The 19,077-nt window shown below is 37.9% G+C and overlaps 1 protein-coding gene across 1 annotated transcript in view; it reads left to right on the forward strand.

The window, feature by feature from the left end:
* SPCS2 (signal peptidase complex subunit 2) overlaps positions 1-19,077 on the forward strand; it is a 34,807-nt gene extending 15,730 nt beyond the window's left edge. The window contains exons 2-5 of the mRNA XM_058305952.2: positions 7,396-7,479; positions 8,068-8,227; positions 12,232-12,367; positions 18,300-19,077. Coding sequence (XP_058161935.1) covers positions 7,396-7,479; positions 8,068-8,227; positions 12,232-12,367; positions 18,300-18,486 — 567 coding nt within the window. The 3' untranslated portion in view covers positions 18,487-19,077. The remainder of the gene's footprint in view (positions 1-7,395; positions 7,480-8,067; positions 8,228-12,231; positions 12,368-18,299) is intronic.

A 19,077-nucleotide genomic window follows, 5' to 3' on the forward strand; every position in this document is an offset into this window, starting at 1 on the left:
TTCAGTGCTTTTGGTATATACGTAAAAGTGGGATTGCCAGGTCATACGATAATTCTATACTTAACTTTCTGAGGAACTGCCATTGTTTTCCATAGCAGCTGCATAGAAACTGCTATGACTCCACCAACAATGCACATGTTTTTATTTCTATGCATACTTGACCCCTCCCTCCCTTCCTCCCTCTCTCCCTCTCTATTATTTTTTTCAAGATTTATTTATTCCCCTCCTCCCCCCATTGTCTGTACTCTGTGTCCGTTTGCTGTGTGTTTTTCTGTGTCTGCTTGTCGTCTTTATGTGGCACTGGGAACCGATCCTGGGACCTTCCGAAGTGGGAGAGAGGTGCTCAGTCTCTTATTCCACCTCAACTCCCTGGTTTCCTGCATCTCTTTTTGTCTCTACTCTGTGTTTATTTGTTGTGTCATCTTGCTTTGCCAGCTGTCTGCGCAGGCCAGCACTCCTGTGTAGGCCAGCACTCCTCATGGGCCAGCTCTCCATGCAGGCAGCACTCTGCATGGGCCACCTTGCCATGCGGGCCAACTCACCTTCCTCAGGAGACCCTGGAAATTGAACTCTGGACCTCCATAAGGCAGATGGGAGCCCAGTCACTTGAGGCACATCTGCTTCCCATCTTTCCAACCCTCCCCTCCCTTCCTCTACCCCCCTTCCTCTCCCCCTCCCTCTCTCCTTCTCCCTCTCCCTCTTTCCTTCTCCCTCTCCCTCTCCCTTATTGTGGTTTTGACTTAACATTTCCTTAAAGGGCCAGGGATGGTGAGCATCTTTTCATGTGCTTATTGGCCATTTGTATATCTTCTTCAGAAAAGTGTGTATTCAAATCCTTAACCCTTTTTAAATTTTTATTTATTTACTTATTTTGTCTTTTTGTTGCTACATTATAAGGAATTCTGGATATTTAACTATATCAGATATATAACTTAAATTATTTTCTCCCGTTCTGTAGGCTCTCTTCACTTTCTTGATAATGTCTTTTGAACAAAAAAAGGTTTTAATTTGATGAGATCCAGTTTATTGAATTTTTCTTTTGTTCCTCATGATTTTGGTTTAAAGCCTAGTATGATGAGGTCCTGAAGCTATTCCCCCATCTTTTCTTTTAGGAATTTTGCAATTTAGCTCTTATATTTAGGTAGTTAGGTCTTTGATCCATTTTAAGTTAATTTTTTATATTGTTTGAGGTAGGGATACATTTTCATTCTCCTACATGTGGATATCCAGTTTTCGCATCACCATTTTTAAAAAAAACTTATTTCCCTGAGGAGTCATCTTGGCACCCTGGTCAAAAAGCAGTTGGCTGTGGATGTGAGGGTTTATTCCTGAACACTCAAGTCTAGTCTATATGTCCATCCTTGTGCCAGCACAACACTTTTAATTACTTTAGCTTTCTTATATATATTTTTTTTTTTTTGGTATTAAGTATTAAAATCTGGAACTGTGACTCTAATTTTGCTCTTCTTTTTCAAGATGGTTTTGGCTATTCATGGCCCCTTGCCCTTCCATATGAATTTGTTAATTTGCTTTTCCATTTCTGTGAGGAAGGTTGTTGGAATTTTGTTCGGGATTATATTAAATCTGTAAATCACTTAAGGTAATACTGATATCTTAACAAAATTTAGTCTTCTATCCATGAACATGAAATATCCTTCCATTTATTTAAATCTTCTTTCATTTCTTTCAGCAGTATTTTATAGTTCTTATGTATAAGTCCTTTACATCCTTGGTTAAATTTATTCCTAGATATATGATTCTTTTAGTTGAAATTATTGTTAATGGAATTTTTTCTTGATTTCCTTTTCCTATGTTCATTATTACTGTATAGAAACACCACTGATTTTTGTGTTGATTTTCTGCTCCTGCCACTTTTTGTAATTCATTTATTAGCTCCAGTGGCTTTGTTGTGGATTATTCTGGATTTTCTGTATTTAGGATCATGTCTTCTAAGAACAGAAAAAGCTCTACTACTTCCTTTCCAATTGGGATGCCTTATTCATTTTCCTGCCTGATTGCTCTGGCTGGAACTTTGTGTTCATGTTGAATAGCAGTGGTGAAAGTGGGCTTCCCAGTCTTGTTCCTGATCTTAGGGGGACAGCTTTCAATTTTTTACCAGTGAGTATGTTATTAGCTGTGGGATTTTCTTAAATGCGTTTTTACCATGTTGAGGAAGTTTCTTTTCCTAGTTTTCTGAGGGCTTTTATCATGAAGAGGTGCTAAATTTTGTCAAATGCCTTTTCTGCATCAATCGAGATGATCATTTGGATTTTTTCTTTAATTAATGTGATGTCTTAAATTAATTGACTTTCTTATGTTGAACCGTTCTTGTAAATACTTGGTCATGGTGTATAATCCTTTTAATGTGCTGTTGAGTTCCGTTTGCTAGATTTTTGTTGAGGATTTTTTAACTTCTATTCATTTATCTCAGCTCCAATATTGGCTTTTTCCTTCCTTCTGCTCACTTTAGTTTTAATTTGCTCTTCTTTTGCTAGAGGTTAGGTTACTGATGTGAAATCTTCTTTTTTAATGTAAGCATTTACAGCTGTAAATTTCCCTCTGTGCAGTCTTTCCTGCATCCCATTAGTTTTGGTAGGTTGTGTTTTCATTTTCATTTGTCTTAAGATAATTCCTAATTTCTCTTGTGATTTCTTCTTTCACTCATTATTTGTTTAACACTGGGTTTAACTCCCATATATTTTTAAATTTTCCTGTTCTCCTTGTTATTTATTTCTAGGTACATTCTGCTGTGGTTGGAGAAGATACTTCGTATGATTCAGTCTTTTAAAATTTGTTGAGACTTGTTTTGTGACCTAACATATGTCTTTCCTAGAACATGATCCATGAGCACTTGAGAAGAATGTGTATTCCACTGTTGTTGGGTGATCACGTGTTCTATATATATTCCTTAGGTCTAGTTGGTTTATGTTGTTCAAGTATTCCATTTCTTTATTACCTCTTTAGATGTTCTGCCCAGTATTGAAGTCTCCTAATATTAATGTAGAACCATTTATTTTTCCCTTCAAATCTGTCAAAATTTGCTTCATGTATTTGGGGCTCTGCTGTTAGGTCCTTATATATTTATAGTTATTGTATACTCCTAAATAATTGACGCTTTTATCAGTGTGTAGTATCCTTTGTTGCTTGTAACAGTTTTTGACTTAAAGTATAATTTCATATCAGCATAGCCACTTTAACTCTCTTTCATTTATTATTTCCAAGGAATTCCCCCCCCCCAAACTTTCATTTTTAACTTACTTGTGACTTTAAATTTAAGATGAGTCTTATAAACAGTAAAGATTAAATAGGTCGTGCTTTTTTAAAATCCATACTGCCAATCTGACTTTCAATTGGAGCATTTAGTCCATTTACATCTAACGTAACTATTGATAATGCAAGGCATTCTTCTGCCATCTTGCTATTTGGTTTTTTTAAGTCTTACACCTTTTTTCCCTCAATTCTTTCTTTGTTGCCTGTTTGTATATTTAGTTGATCTTTTATAGTGAAACTATTTAGAATCCCTTATTTCCTTTTGTTAATATTTTTTCAGAAATATTCTCTGTGGTTACCATCAGGCTTAAACTTACATCCTAAATCTATAACTTTCTTGATTTGATAACCAGCTTAACTTCAGTAGCCTATGCACTGTCTTCCTATACCTTTCTGAAACCCAGCCTTTTTTTCCTGTCATAAATTCCATTTTTATACATTGTGTGTCCACAATCATAGATTCATCTTTATTTTCTATAAATGTATATTTTAGATCCTGTAAAAAGTAAAGTTACAAACCAAAAATTGCTGGGATTTGTAATTACCCATGTGGTTACCTTTACCAGAGATCTTTATTTATGTCACTTCGGTCTTCTGTCTTGTGTCCTTTCTTTTTTTAGGAGGTACTGGGGATTGAACCCAGGACCTCATAATATGGGAAGCTGGTGCTCAGATCACTGAGCTACACTCACTCCTCAGTCCTTCCTTTTTGATTTGAAGAGCTCCCTGAAGAATTGCTAGTGGGGTCTGTTTGTGATCAATCTGGAAGTGTCTTTATCTGTCCCTCATTTTTGAAAGATTATTTTGGCCAGATAGAAAATTGTTAGCTGACAGCTATTTTTTTCCAGCACTTTGAATATGTTGTCTCACCACCTTCTTGCCTCCTGGTTTTTTTTTGAGAAAATAGCACATAATCTTAACGACATTCCCTTGTACATGATGCATTGCTTCTGTCTTAGAGCTTTCAGAATTTTCACTTTGTCTTTTGCAGTTCAGCAGTTTGATTACAATGTGTCTGGGTGTGGATCTCTGACTTTGGTGTTCATTGAGCTTCTTGGATTTGTATATTCATGTCTTTCATTAAGTTTGGGAAGTTTCCAGCCATTATTTCTTTTAATGTTCTTTCTACCTCTTCCTCTCTTCTCATTGTGGGAGTCCCATAATGTGTACAGTGGTATGCTTGATGATGTCCCATAGGTCTCTTAGGCTTTGTTCACTTTTCTTTCTTTTCTTCAGACTGAATAAAAATTTCAGTAGTTTTATCTTCAAATTCACTGATTCCTTCTTCTGCCAGTTCCATGATCCAGGGAGGAGGTTGGGGAAGGGCAGTCAGTGGTGCCACTAGGTTTTTCTACCTTTCATTTTTTTTAAGATTTATTTCTCTCCCCTTCTTCCCCCGCCCCCCATCGTCTGCTCTCTGTATCTATTTACTGTGTGTTCTTCTACGTCCACTTGCATTATCGGGTGGCACTGGAAAACTGTGTCTCTTTTTTATTGTGTCATCTTCCTGCATCAGCTCTGTGTGTGTGTGTGGTGCCACTCCTGGGTGGGCTGCGCTCTTTTCATGCAGGGCGGCTCTTCTTTTGGGGTGCACACCTTGCGCGTAGGGCACCCCTACGCAGGGGTGCCCCTGTGTGGCATGGCACGCCTTGAACGTGGCAGCACCGCGCATGGGCCAGCTTACCACACGGGTCAGGAGGCCGTGGAGATCGAACCCTGGACCCTCCATATGGTAGATGGGATGCTCTATCATTTGAGCTATGTCTGCTTCCCTTTTTCTACGTCTTTTAAGTTGCCCTTTCACCCAGTTACTGCAACCCTTCAACAGTTTTCTAGAGCTCTGAGAAAGTTCCAGAAAAGTTCTGAAAGTCTGCCAGTTTTTGCTAGTTAAAGATTCTGTGTCATATCTTAATGTGTTGACATCTATATTATTTCTTATACATGCAGATATAGAAAAAGTCCTATAAGTGGGAAGTAGAATTTACATTGACTTCCATGAGTAGTGTTATTAGGTTGGTGCAAAAGTAATTGCAGTTTTGCATTTTTGGAATTTGCCGTTTGATGTTGGAATACATTCTTAAATAAATGTGATTATACATCATTATACATCATTTTAATGTGCATTTCTCACTTTATGGTTTTTTGCTAATGACTTATTACTTGCTGTTTATATTTATTTTAGACTATGGAAATAATGTTAGACAAAAAGCAAATTCAAGTGATTTTGAGTTAAAAATGGTTTGTAAAGCAGTGGGGACAACTTGCAACATCAACAATGCATTTGACCAGGAACCGCTAACAAATGTACAGTGCAGTGGTGTTTCAAGAAGTTTTGCAAAGGAGATGAGAGCCTTGACGATGAGGAGCTTGGTGGCTGGCCATTGAAGTTGGCAGCAACTAATTGGAGCAATCATTGAAGCTCATCCTCTTAAAACTACACGAGACGTTAACAAGGAACTCAACACCAACCATTCTGTAGTCATTCCTTATTTGAAGCAAATTGGGAAGGCGAGAGAGCTTGACAAGTGGGTTACTCATGAGTTAACTGAAAATTTTAAAAATCATCATTTTGAAGTATCTTCTCTTATTTTGTGCAACAACAATGAACCATTTCTTGATTGGATTGTGACATACAGTAAAAAGTGGATTTTATATGACAGCTGGCGACAGCCCGCTCAGTGGTTGGACCAAGAAGAAGCTCCAAAGCATTTCCCAGTTTCCCAAAGCAATTCTCAGTGGTTGGACCTAAAAAAGGGTCATGGTCACTTGTTTGGTGGTTTGCTGTCAGTCTGATCTACTACAGCTTTCTGAATCCTGGCAAAACCATTATATTTGAGAAGTATGCTCAACAAATCGATGAGATGCACTGAAAACTGCAATGCCTGCATCTGGTGTTGGTCAACAGAAAGGGCCCAATTCTTTTCCATGACAATGCCTGATGGCATGTTGCACAACCAGTGCTTCAAAAGTTGAATGAATTGTGCTACTGATTTTTGCCTCATCTGCTGTATTCACCTGACCTCTCGCCAACTGTCTACCACTTCTTCAAGCATCTTCAACAACTTTTTGCAGGGAAAATCGTTCCATAACCAGCAGTATGCAGAAAATGTTTTCCATGAGTTCATTGAATCCCAAAGCACAGATATTTACGCTACAGAAATAAACTTATTTCTCATTGGCAAAAATGTGTTGATTGTAATGGTTCCTATTTTGATTAATAAAGGTGTGATTGAGCCTAGTTATAATGATTTAAAATTCACAATCTAAAACCACAATTCCTTTTGCACCAATCTAACATCATTTTTAGCTCCGACATCGTTGTGTGAGAAAATGACTTGCCTCTGAATGATACATTCTTTGGGAAACTTAAACCTCTATCTGTAGATGAGGGAAATTAAAGCAGAGTTTGTCCAGTCACATACTAACTAATGATGGGACTGGGTCCAGGACTTGCTTTGTAATTTAAAATTTACTGTTCAGCAGACCATACTAAATTTTCTGTCTTCCTAAAGTTAAGGCATGTTGGTAAAATATAAAAGGTGCCATCTGACAGAGATGTATTAAAGACATCCTCCCCATTTTGTTAGTCTTCTAAGTTCACGTATCTATAGTTACTGAGCTTTGGGGTCTCAGAATGAGTTCTATGTCCACTTAGGTAAAATGGAGATGGAATATGTGACTTCACATTTCAGTACTTGCAGCATATAAGTTTTCTGGGGTTCTGGGCCTGTAGATTTTTTTTTTTTTAAGATTATTTATTTATTTCTGTGTCCATTTGCTGTGTGTTCTTCTGTGACCACTTCTGTCCTTATCAGCGGCACCGGGAATCTGTGTTTCTTTTTGTTGCGTCATCTTGTTGTGTCAGCTCTCCGTGTGTGCGGCGCCATTCTTGGGCAGGCTGCTTTCTTTCACTCTGGGTGGCTCTCCTTATGGGGCACACTCCTTGTGCGTGTAGCTCCCCTACACAGGAGACACCCCTGCGTGGCATGGCACTCCTTGCGCGCATCAGCACTACGCATGAGAACAGATGATACATATACTTGAGGATGTTGTTAAGGAAGTAGTTAATTTTACTTTCAGAAGATGCCAGTCTTTTGATGCACAACTTTTCTATTTGTTTTACAGTGGAAGATTGATGATAAGCCTGTAAAAATTGACAAGTGGGATGGATCAGCTGTGAAAAATTCTTTGGATGATTCTGCCAAAAAGGTACTTTCCTGAGGAGGGATCCATTTGTTTGTATATAGTTAATGACCCATCTCCTATAGGATCTTTTTCTTTGTAATTTGGAATGACCTTAATTTTCAGTTTTAGAAATTGAACCCAAAAAATTTTCTGAAATTCTCACAGTATATATAAGGGAAAATATGTGAAAATGTAAATGTTAACTTTCTCAGGCTTCTCATATTGTCTAATTTGTGAATTCTAGAAAGCTAGCAATTTATTGTTTGAGATTAATTAGCCTAGAGCAGAGAAGGTTGAAGCAAGATAGGATATTCATCTGATTGGTCATCTTTCCACTTAAAAAGGGAAAAGAAAATTATAACTGCATTCTAGGGAAAAGTCGAGCATTTAAAAAAATAGTTATTACATGAGAGGTTGATGAACTCTTTTTCCTTTGGAATTCTTTATAACCAGCTTGAATTTTGTTTGCTTAGAGTTGTAAAATCCCAAATTGGCGAGAACTATTTGGTAATTCACATGATTCTTAACTTAACTTGTATTGTGGAAACTAAAAATACAGGGTATTAGGAAGGAAGCATTTCTGTTAACTTGTTTCCTTGTTCATCTCATTAGGTTCTTCTGGAAAAGTACAAGTATGTGGAGAATTTTGGTCTAATTGACGGTCGCCTCACCATTTGTACGATCTCCTGTTTTTTTGCCATAGTGGCTTTGATTTGGGATTATATGCATCCCTTTCCAGAGTCCAAGCCTGTTCTGGCTTTGTGTGTCGTGTCATATCCTTTGTTTATACTCAGATTTGTTTTTTAGTGGCTACTTTTAAAAATATCTATTGATACTCCTCTTTGAACAAATTTTCATCTTAGGACCTGCTAATGTTAGAATTTAACAACATGAGCGAGGGACAGCTATAAATTATACAGTAACTATCATTGATATTTTAGTTTAGTATGGTTTATGGTTATTTTGTTTTAATTCAGTTTAGTTGTTAACATAGAGGTTATTATAATCCAAGTATAACCACTGAACAGCAAAAACATAGTAATAGTGAGATCTAGCTGTTCTCATTATGGCCCAGAACTTTTCCCAATATACCAAACTGCCTCAAGCCAGCTATTCCAGGACATTAGGGAAGGTTCTGATTTTGGAGGTTCAGATCTGTATCAGGTTCCCTTGAAGCTTAGAGGCCAGACTGGGGGGTACTAGTAGAGCATGATATATAGGTGTGATTTGTGTTACATTGAAATTAAGAACCTATTCTGGGACTGGATTTGAAATCCTGCTCTGATACTAAGGTGGTTTGTAATCTTGTGCTTATAAGAACTTCTTTGAGACTATTTGAATCTTGTTTATTTATAAATGGAGATAATAATATTCAGAATCACCATACAGATTAAAATGGAGGTTTTATAATACCTATGGTATGTAATAGGCTCTCAAATGTTTCCTTCCCCTCTCCTTTTTTGATAAATGTAGACTCATGTTTGTGACCTACCTAACTTGATTATTTCTGAAAAGTTGAATTCAAAGGACTTTTTATTATACTTTTATCATATTACAAAAGTTTTACATGTTCATATTAACAAAATTTTCTTCTGAGTACCCATTCAGAGTCATTCTGTACATACCTTTCTGCACTTTTTTTTAATCTTAAAAATATGTTGAACATCTTTCCATATTAGCTTTACCTCATTCTTTTTTTTTTAATTAGAGAAGTTGTAGGTTTACAGAAAAATCACGTAGAATACAGTTCCCATATAACTGCCCTCCCCACCTTTAACAGCTTCCATTAGTGTGGCACATTTGTTAATAGTTGGTGAAAGAATTGTACAATTAACTATAGTCCATGGTTTACGTTAGGAGTGATTCACTGTGTTATATAGTCCGCTATATGTATTTTTAATTGTAGTAACATATACATGGCCTAAAATTACTCCTTTTAACCCCATTGAAATATATAATTCAGAGGTATTATATTCACAGTGTTGTGCTATGTGGCATTACTACCATCCATTACCAGAACTTTTTCATTACCCCAAATAGAAGCTCTGTACAATTTAAGCATTAACTTTCCATTCCCTAGCCCTCCTTGGCCCCTAGCAACCTTTATTCTAATTTCTGTCAGTTTGCTTACTGTAATTATTTCATGTGAGATCATACAATATTTGTCCTTTTGTCTCTGACTTATTTCACACAATATGATGTCTTCAGAGTTTATCTGTGTTGTTTCATGTATGAGAACCCCATCTTTTTACGGCTGAATAATCTATTGTGTTTATATATTACATTTTATTCATTCATCAGTTGATGGAACTTGAGTTGCTTTCATCCTTTGGCCATTGTGAATAATGCTACTATGAAAATTGGTGTGCAAATATCCATTTGAGTCCCTGATTTCAGTTCTTTGGGTATATACCTAGAAGTGGGAGTGACGGATCACATGTAATTCTATACTTAACTTTCTGAGAAACTGCCAAACTGGTTTCCACAGTGCCTACATCATTTTATATTCTCACCAACAATGAGTGAGTGTAACTATTTTCCACATTCTCTCCAACACTTGTAATTTTATATTTTTTTAAAAATAGTAGCCATTCTAGTGGATGTAAAATGGTCTTTTTATTGTGGCTTTGATTTGCATTTCCCTAAAGACTAATGATGTTGAGCATCTTTACATGTGTGTTTTGGCCATTTGTGTATCATCTTTGGAGAGTGTCTATTCAAGTCTTGCCCATTTTTAAATTTTTTTTTTTTTCGGTCTTTTTGTTGTTGAGTTGTAGGATTTAAAATATATATATTCTGAATATTAAACCCTTATCAGATATTTGTCTACCTCATTCTTAATAGCCAGATAGTGCTATTTAGTGTCTGCCATGTACCTGTACTATACTAATTTTTTTTACAGCGAATCATTTTGGGAGGTGGCTTATCATAAGAATGTTGCCACTTCCTGAAATAAATCGAAATACCCTACTTTGGGGTTTACCTTCAGAGGCAATTAGCAAACCATCTAATAAAGTAGGTCCTGATCAAAAATGTATTAACTAAATTGATCCCAAATTGTATTCACCAATGTTGACACCAACTGATCCTTGACTCTGTTCAGAAAGTAATCACATAAATCATCCAGTATGAATTTTTTTCACTATTAAGGCAGTTCAAAACAAATGCCATCGGTTCTTGAGGTGTTTCCCAGAGGAGTCTAAAGAGGTTTGAACAATAACAGCAACATTATTATACATTTATGGCCTCGCAAGAAAACTACCTTTATGGTACTTATATTTGTTTTGTTATATTTGTTCAAAACAAGAGAAGATCTTGTTTTTATAATACCAGTTTTATATATAATAGTAGTGACTACCATTATAAGTGTCTTCTGTTTGCTAGGTACTGTGTATGTCACTTCTAAACCTCATGACAATTCTAAAGAGTCAGTATTATTCCCATTTTAGGGCAAGGATACCAAAACTTGGATAAGATAAGTAATTTGCCAAGGTTATACTGGTTAAAAGCCACCGTTCAAATCTAGGATTGCCTCATTCCCAAGTCTATACCCTTGACACTGTTTTTCTTGCCTCCTCTCCCATTCATATAATTTAAATGACACAGTAGACACAAAACTATTATGCCAGTTTTTGGCACAAAGTAAATATTTATAATACCTATTAATATTGTCAAAACTGAATATGATAATAAGCCTATATATATGCATAGTAAATAACATTCTTATAGTAAAACTATTTCAAGTCACTATTCTTTACCCTTGAAATCAGCTGAACTTGGTCAAGTCTGCTATGATTATTAGTTTTGCTTTGTCCTTTGTTTTTGTTTTATTTTGTTTTGAAGTACCGAGGCTGGGGATTAAACCCCGGACCTCATATGTGGAAAGCTGGCGCTAAACCACTGAGCCACATCAGCTCCCCTGGGTTGGTTTTTTTGTTTGTTTGCTTGCTTGCTTGTTTTTTAAGAGGCACCGGAGACCTAACCTGGGACCTTCCAGCTGGGAAGCAGGTGCTCAACCACTTTAGTCATAGCTGTTCCCTTAGTTTTTTAATTTTTTAATTTTTATTTATTTCTCCCCACCGCTTCATTGTTTTGCATTTGCTGTGTTGTTTGCAATTGCTGTGTCTGTTTGTTGTGTACTGGTCTTCGTTGTGTGTTGGGAACTGAACCTGGGACCTCCCATGTGGAAGGGAGGTGTCTAATCACTTGAGCCACCTCCACCCCCTGCTTTGTTTTATCTCATTATGTTTTCCTCCATGTGTCTCTTGTTGCCTCATCTTGTTGTGTCCGCTTGCCACACCAGCCTACGATGTCAGCTTGCTGTCTTGCATATCTTCTTTAGGAGGCACAGGGAACCAAACCTGGGACCTCCTGTGTGGTAGGAGGGAATCTCAGTTGCTTGAGCCACCTCCTTTTCCCCCAGTTTGTTTTTTTAATAGAAGGTAAGTATAGTTATAATAGTTATAATAAAGTCTTGACAGACTAGGTAACAGGATCTTCTTGTACATGTTGTCCTTGAATAAAGATGAGAGCTGGTGTTATCCTTGCTTTATTCCTTTCTTGCTTTTTGATATGTGCTTTGGAGAATTAAACAGAGAGGGCCTTGCTTCTGTGGTTTGTAAACATGAAGATGAAAATGAAACTAAATTTTTTTACAGCATTTTTGAACAAGAATGTCTTTAGAACTGTCATGAAAGTTTTCATAGCCCTTGTTTGTCAGTTTGTGGTACTTCTCTTTTGTATGTTTGTGTATTTTCACCCTTAACTTAATTTGAACCTATTTTGTGATGATGGGGATCCTGACCATTTATACCTCATATAAGGAGAAGAGCATCTTTCTCGTGGCCCATAGAAAAGATCCTACAGGAATGGATCCTGATGATATTTGGCAGCTGTCCTCCAGTCTCAAACGGTATGACCATCCTCACTGATTCTTAAATCCTGGTGTTTGATTTTTTCCTGGGATGTTGAGTTATTGTCAACAACCGACTATTGTATGCCTACTCTGTATAGATTATGGTGCTAGTTATGTAAAATGAAGAAAGGAGTATGAATGTGTGTGAATGATCTAGAAGATTTTTCTAGCACTGTAATTGTGAGATTGCTTTATCACAGAAGCTTTGAGGATGAACTGTGGAAGAAAGTACTTTGGGGGAAGAATAAAGAATGATTGTTTTTTCCATGTGGGTGGTTATCTCAGCCCAATTAGAATATAGGACCATATAGCCAAATGTTGTTAAGTTCTGTTATCCATGAAGAACCCTTTAGCTTCTATTTCTTTTATGATCCCATGCACTCTTAACCCAATCAAGAACCTCTGGAGCAATGGGCTGGGCAACTCATACAAGTACAGTTTACAGACTTTTTTTCTGAGCAGCAGTGGATATAACTTTGTGTAGCTCTCACAAAAGGTCTTTGTAGATACCCAGAACTGAGCTCAAAGTCCAGCTCAGTCTCCTATGTGACCTTAGGTAAGTCATGTAAACTATCTGAGCATTAGTAGGATAAAAAATGACTCCTAGAGTTGTTGGGAAGATGAGATACCAGTTATAATAATAGCAAACATTTATTGAGCTTTTACCATGTACTGGTTATTGTGCCAGGTGCATTATCTCATTTAAATTTTATTTTATTATTTTTTAAAGATTTATTTTTATTTCTTTCTCTCCCCTTCCCCTTCCCCGCCCCCCAACCCTCATCCCTGGTTGTCTGCTCTCTGTGTCCGTTCACTGTGTGTTCTTCTGTGACCACTTCTATCCTTAGCAGCAGCACCAGGAATCTGTGTTTCTTTTTTGTTGCGTCATCTTGTTGTATCAGCTCTCCGTCTGTGCAGCGCCATTCTTGGGCAGGCTGCACTTTCTTTCACATTGGGTGGCTCTCCTTACGGGGCGCACTCCTTGCGTGTGGGGCTCCCCTACGCAGGGGACACCCCAGCGTGGCACGGCACTCCTTGCGTGCATCAGCACTGCGCGTGGGCCAGCTCCACACGGATCAAAGAGGCCTGGGGTTTGAACCACGGACCTCCCATGAGGTAGCCGGATGCCCTATCCATTGGGCCAAGTCCGCTTTCCTCATTGAAATTTTAAAACAATCGATTTTATAGGTAAGGAGGCACATCGAAAGGATTTAATTAATTGGTCCAGGGTCATATAGTACAAAAGTGGTAGAGCAGGAATTCTAACCCAAGTCTGAGTCTAAAACTCATGCACTTAGTCACTACCTCAAAACACATGGTATAGTTCCTAGACCATAGTAGGTCCTCAGATTTTAAGTACAAAAATTCACACACATCAAAGTATGTCTCTCATTGCCAACTTGTAAAGATGCCTGTGGGAAGGAGGAGCAGACAGTTATTCATTCTAATATTGCAGCCTTCTCCTAGAAGGACTCTCCAACTCCTTTTGGCGTTAGCCATCATAAATCTAAGACCATCAGGCCACTGGAGAGGAGCTTCAGAATTCTAGCCCTAGCATTTCATTATTTTTATTCTCACTTAGGTATTTTGAGTCGAGTAAATTTGACCCCTTTCTGTAAGTAGGTTTCCCTGCAGCTTTTTTTACATACTGCATTTGTCAGTTCCTGTTGAGAGGAAGTTGTTCTCTTCTCCCCACTCCTCTCTCAAAGAATGACTTAGTGGTTTAATAGTACCTTATTCACATGTCTTGTTCTATAACTGCCAGGTCACATGATCTGAAATGGCAATAAAAGTTTTCAAAGACTATTGGTTGCCTGGCACAAATTGATTTATTACAAGCTATGTGACTGCTTTGCAAAAAGTCTTCAATTCAAACTCCTTTGGCTTATGAAGTACTTCAGTATCTCTTCCCAGAGATATTTCCAGCTTCACACTCTAGCAATATTGTAAAATTGAAATTTCTTAAATTCTCCAGATTTCCCAATGACTGTGCCTTTACACATACTCTTCTCTTTGTCTTGAACGCCTTTCTAACACCTGGCTAACTCCTACTTTTCACCTCTTCCAAGAAGCCTTCCCTGACATACTTTAGTCCTCTTAGGTATTTGCAGGATCATTTTATGCTTATCTCTACTAGTATTGGTTACACAGTACTATAATTGCTTTCTGTACTTCTCCACCCTCCCCAACAGTGTGAGCTCCTTCACCATTTGTTATGCACTAGACTCCCCAAGTCCAAAGGCAGGAACTGTCTCATTTACTTCTGGTAAAGCCCAGGGCTTGGCATAGCTTAGATGTACAGAAAGTTTTCTTGGGCGAGTGAGTGAAACTCACCTGGGCTGGTCTGCAGCGTTGGCCTCCTAATCAGTCCAAACAAGTCATGGTCAAGTCAATTATAGCATTCTTAATATCCTAACCTCTCTGAACATCCTTTCTCTTTCTTGCCCTAAGTGAAACACACTTCCTTACAGTCCTCATACCACTGGTTCTAGAGTGAGATAGGTATGCCCTTTGCTCTACTTTGCCGCTTCCAGTCCAGCCTCATCCCTCCTCTCATGTCATCACTTTTTGTGCATAAAATGCTGTTAAATATAGACCCGTGGGTCACTCCCCCTCTTTATTGAAGATTCTAACTTTTTGACACTCTTTAACATGGTTCCTTTTAAAAATCTTTGTGATTTCTATATCCAAGAAGATTATTATTTCAGTACTCTGCACCCTGCCCTCTCATTTCATTTACTTCCTCTGTTCTAATTATCTTGTTTTCTACCGTGCCTTACATACTCACTTCCATGACCATTCCTTATACTTTGCTATTACTAGTAACTAATTCCCTTCAATAATTTCAGTCTAAAGTATTCTACTCTGAGCATTGTTTCATGTTTTTTTAGTGTATCTTCCTGTAGTTTTCCTGTTCAGTTCTTTAGCCTTAATGGCATCTATAATTCATTGAGCTTACCACCTTTTCACTGTCCCTCTTTCCTTTCACTTGCTCCACGGCGTTTCTGTAGTCCAGTCACTCTCTCAGTGTACTAAAGAATCTTTCATACCCTCTTATCTATCCTCAAGCCTCCTACACCTCCTTCCCCATCTTGACTTTTAGCTCATGGCCTTGCTATTTTTGTTGTTGAGTAGATGGAATCAGAAGTCTCTCATCATTTCTCACCTACTTGTATAATACTCTGCCTTCTTTCCTCTATATTCTCTCCCTTCTCACTTAATCAACATTTCCCCCTCTGCTGGATCATTCTGTCTGGCATACAAACATGCTGTAATTTCTCCTAATTAAAAAAAAATTGTTTCCTCTCCCATTATTCTCCTGTCCTAATGTTTCCAGTTCCCTGTTCCTCTTTCCCTTTCCCTTTGTCTCTTGGGCTCTGCTCTTGTCTTCTTTTCTCTCTCCTCATTTTACTTGACCTCAACCTCTCAGCAGTTGATTATACCCTCCTTCTAACACTTTTTTAAAAAAACTAGACTTCTAGGATACCACATTCTTCTAATTTTCTCTTTACCATAATATGTTCTTCAGTCTGCTTTGTGATTCATCTTCTCTTTCTCTAAATTTGACAATTCCTTAAAATCTGTTCACTCCCCAGGTAGCATCTTACCTAGTCTTCCAAAACTTTAAATGCCATTTTTAGGATAACGATCTCTAAATTTATATTTTCATCCTAGACCTCTGCTCTAAACTCCATGTATATTTTAGCTCTGTATTTGACATTCCCACTTGTATGCTACTTGATATATCAAAGTTAATATGTCCGAAACTTAACTGTTACCCTCCTCTAAACCTGTTCCTCCTGCAGATTTCCCCATCTCAATAAATGACAGTTTTATCCTTGAAGTTGCTCAGGCCAAAAACTCTGAAGTCATTTTTTACTCCTCTTTTTCCAGCCTTCCTCTAATCTAGCAGCAAATCCTATAAGCCCTACCATCTAAATATATTGTCTGACTACTCCCATCTCCACTTGTTACCATCATCTCTCACTTGAATTACTGAATAGTGTCCTAATGGACCTCTGCAGCTGCTTCCCCTCACCCCCCACCCCCACCCCAACCAGTAGTCTATTCCTAGTACAGAGGAGTGATCCTTTTAAAATATAAATCAGGTCAACTCAGTTCTCTGCTCAAAACTCTGTCAGAGAAAAAGCCAGTATCTACAGGATGCCTTAGAAGCCCATACATGTCTGTTTTCTGCACTGTGCCCACAAATATGCAGACAGACCCCTTATCTCCTATGGGCTCATCCTTTCCCATTCCATGGTATACACTTTAGCCTTCTTTCTGTTCTTCACACATTCCTGGCACATTCTTCCCTCAAGGCTTTTGCTTTTGTTGTTCCCTCCTCTTAAGATATTCTTCGTCCAAATGGCTTGTTCTCTTACTTTCTTTAGGATTCTCCTTAAAAATTGATTCTTAGTGAAGTCTTTCCTACCTACCATCTTTAAAATAATTTTTTTTTATCATCTGTTCCCTTACACACACTAAAATGAAGGTTCCAAAAGGCAGAGACTTGTCTTTTGTGTTCACTGCTTTATATCCTTAGCATCTAAAATTGCCTGACACATGTAGGTAGGGCTCAGTAAATATTGTTGAGTTAATGAATATCTATTCCTAAACTGCCTCATCACAACTCATCAGATTATGCCCTGTCATTAAAACTGGACCTAGAATTCCTTAAATTCCCATGATGTCAGTTAGCAGCAGTTGGTCTGAGCTTGAGAAAATCTTTTGAGGTATTGAAAATAGTTCAAGAACCTTCACTCCTACCTACCTAGGTGCCCTGGTAAGCCGGGTTAGGAATTACTGGCTAGACCAACAATTTATTGAGGATCTCTGGTTTTCTGTGCACCAGTTATATGAGGCACTGTTTTAATCTGACAGTAGTCTTGAAAAGAATTGATAGTTTTCCCATTTTACGCTTGCAGAAACAGGATGCTTAGGAAATTGCTTTCATCTTAGAGAAAGAAACCGGCAGAGACAGGGAGGAGGAATGTCATCCTGTCACAAGTTGGTATCATTAAACCCTCTTGAATGGGTGGAGATAATAAAGTCCTTTGGAGCACCTTAAGGTGTAGCTTAAGGAATCTGTGTAGTTGATATCATAAAGCAGTTGGCCTCCCTGGCCTGGAATCAGGGTCGACCCTAGAGCCGATTGAATACAGAGTGCAAGGAATGAGCAGCCTGGAATTGGGGGAGCATTCTTGAACATAAGGGCCCCTCATTTATTCTGTAAAAATTTGATTGCCTGCCATATGTCAAAGTAGAGATCAAAAACAAGTAAGACAAAGTCCTTGCCCTCCAGAATCCCCTAGTCTAGTGAGGAACAAAGATATACAAACATCATTTCAGTAGATAATTTCAATGGTAAAGATAAGGTCCATTAATGATGTATGAGGGCCTGTCATACTACCTGGTGTAAGATAGGCACTCAATATTTGAGTTTGAATATTGATTGATGATGCTGTAAATGACAAAAGAATGGCATCTCACTTGGTTTGGGAGGGTTTGGGAGGCATTCCCAGAAAAATTTATGCCCAAGTATACTGTTAACAAATAGGCACTAGTGAGGTAAGATAGGACAGAAAAATCTTGAGGGAAAACCCTTCTAATATGGCAAGTGTAAAGTCCAGTGGTAGAGAGGATAGTCTGTATGACTCAGCAGTATTATATGACAAAGTAAAGGAGGTGGATAGTAATTATAAATCATGGATTTGGCAATATTCAGGAATTGAAACTAGTATCTTGAAGGTAGTGAGGAGACCCTGGGTGGTGGTGGTGTTGTTTTTTAAAGATCAGATCTGTGTGTTTCCTATTATCACCAATGCCCAACTCAGCCCTGTTCTTCAGATACACTTGGCACCGTACTGTTCCTGATTGAATCTCTGACTGTGTTTGGATTTTGATTTATCTTTACCCTGATGCTTAGGTTCGATGACAAATACACCCTGAAGCTGACCTTTATCAGTGGAAGAACAAAGCAGCAGCGGGAAGCGGAATTCACCAAGTCCATTGCTAAGTTCTTTGACCACAGCGGGACACTGGTCATGGATGCATATGAGCCTGAAATATCCAGGCTCCATGACAGTCTCGCCACAGAAAGAAAAGTGAAATAGTCAATTCTAAAAGCAGCCGTCTTTCTGCTGGATCATGCTGAATTATGAGGTGGGGTAAAAACAAAAAACTTAAAATGGGTGAAGTAAAGTAACAGTTGTTAAAAATGGCCCTGTTTTGTCCTGAAATTTTAGTCTGTTTTGGATAAATAGGCTTTTTTAGCACAGATAGGAGAAGTTGTAGCTCTGATGTTTAGCTGTAGCCTCCTTGATCTGTTTATTGCATTGTTTTGATTTGCTTTCCTGGAAAAGAATTTTTGCTAAAAGCCGTACAGACTTCTTCCTTCCGCATATCAGTACTTTATGTAATATAGCTTTGTGCCATGAAGCATTTAAATAATCAGTTTTTAAAATTATAAACCTGTTGCTAGCTTTATTGTGTTAATTCCTGTTTAAACAACTGTTGCCCTTATGAGTTCAGGATACAACTTCTTGTATATGAGAGCTTTCTTTCACACACCATTTTTGTGGGTGTGTACATATTTGATTTGGGGAGACTTGAAAAAAACACAGCTTTTTAATTTGTTTAAAACAGACTTTCTGCCTGTTACATTTTATGCTTTTAACCAATTAAAGAAGCCAGTGGCATTTTTA

Source organism: Dasypus novemcinctus, chromosome 10 (genome assembly GCF_030445035.2).
Source record: "Dasypus novemcinctus isolate mDasNov1 chromosome 10, mDasNov1.1.hap2, whole genome shotgun sequence".
NCBI classification, from domain to species: Eukaryota; Metazoa; Chordata; class Mammalia; order Cingulata; family Dasypodidae; genus Dasypus; species Dasypus novemcinctus.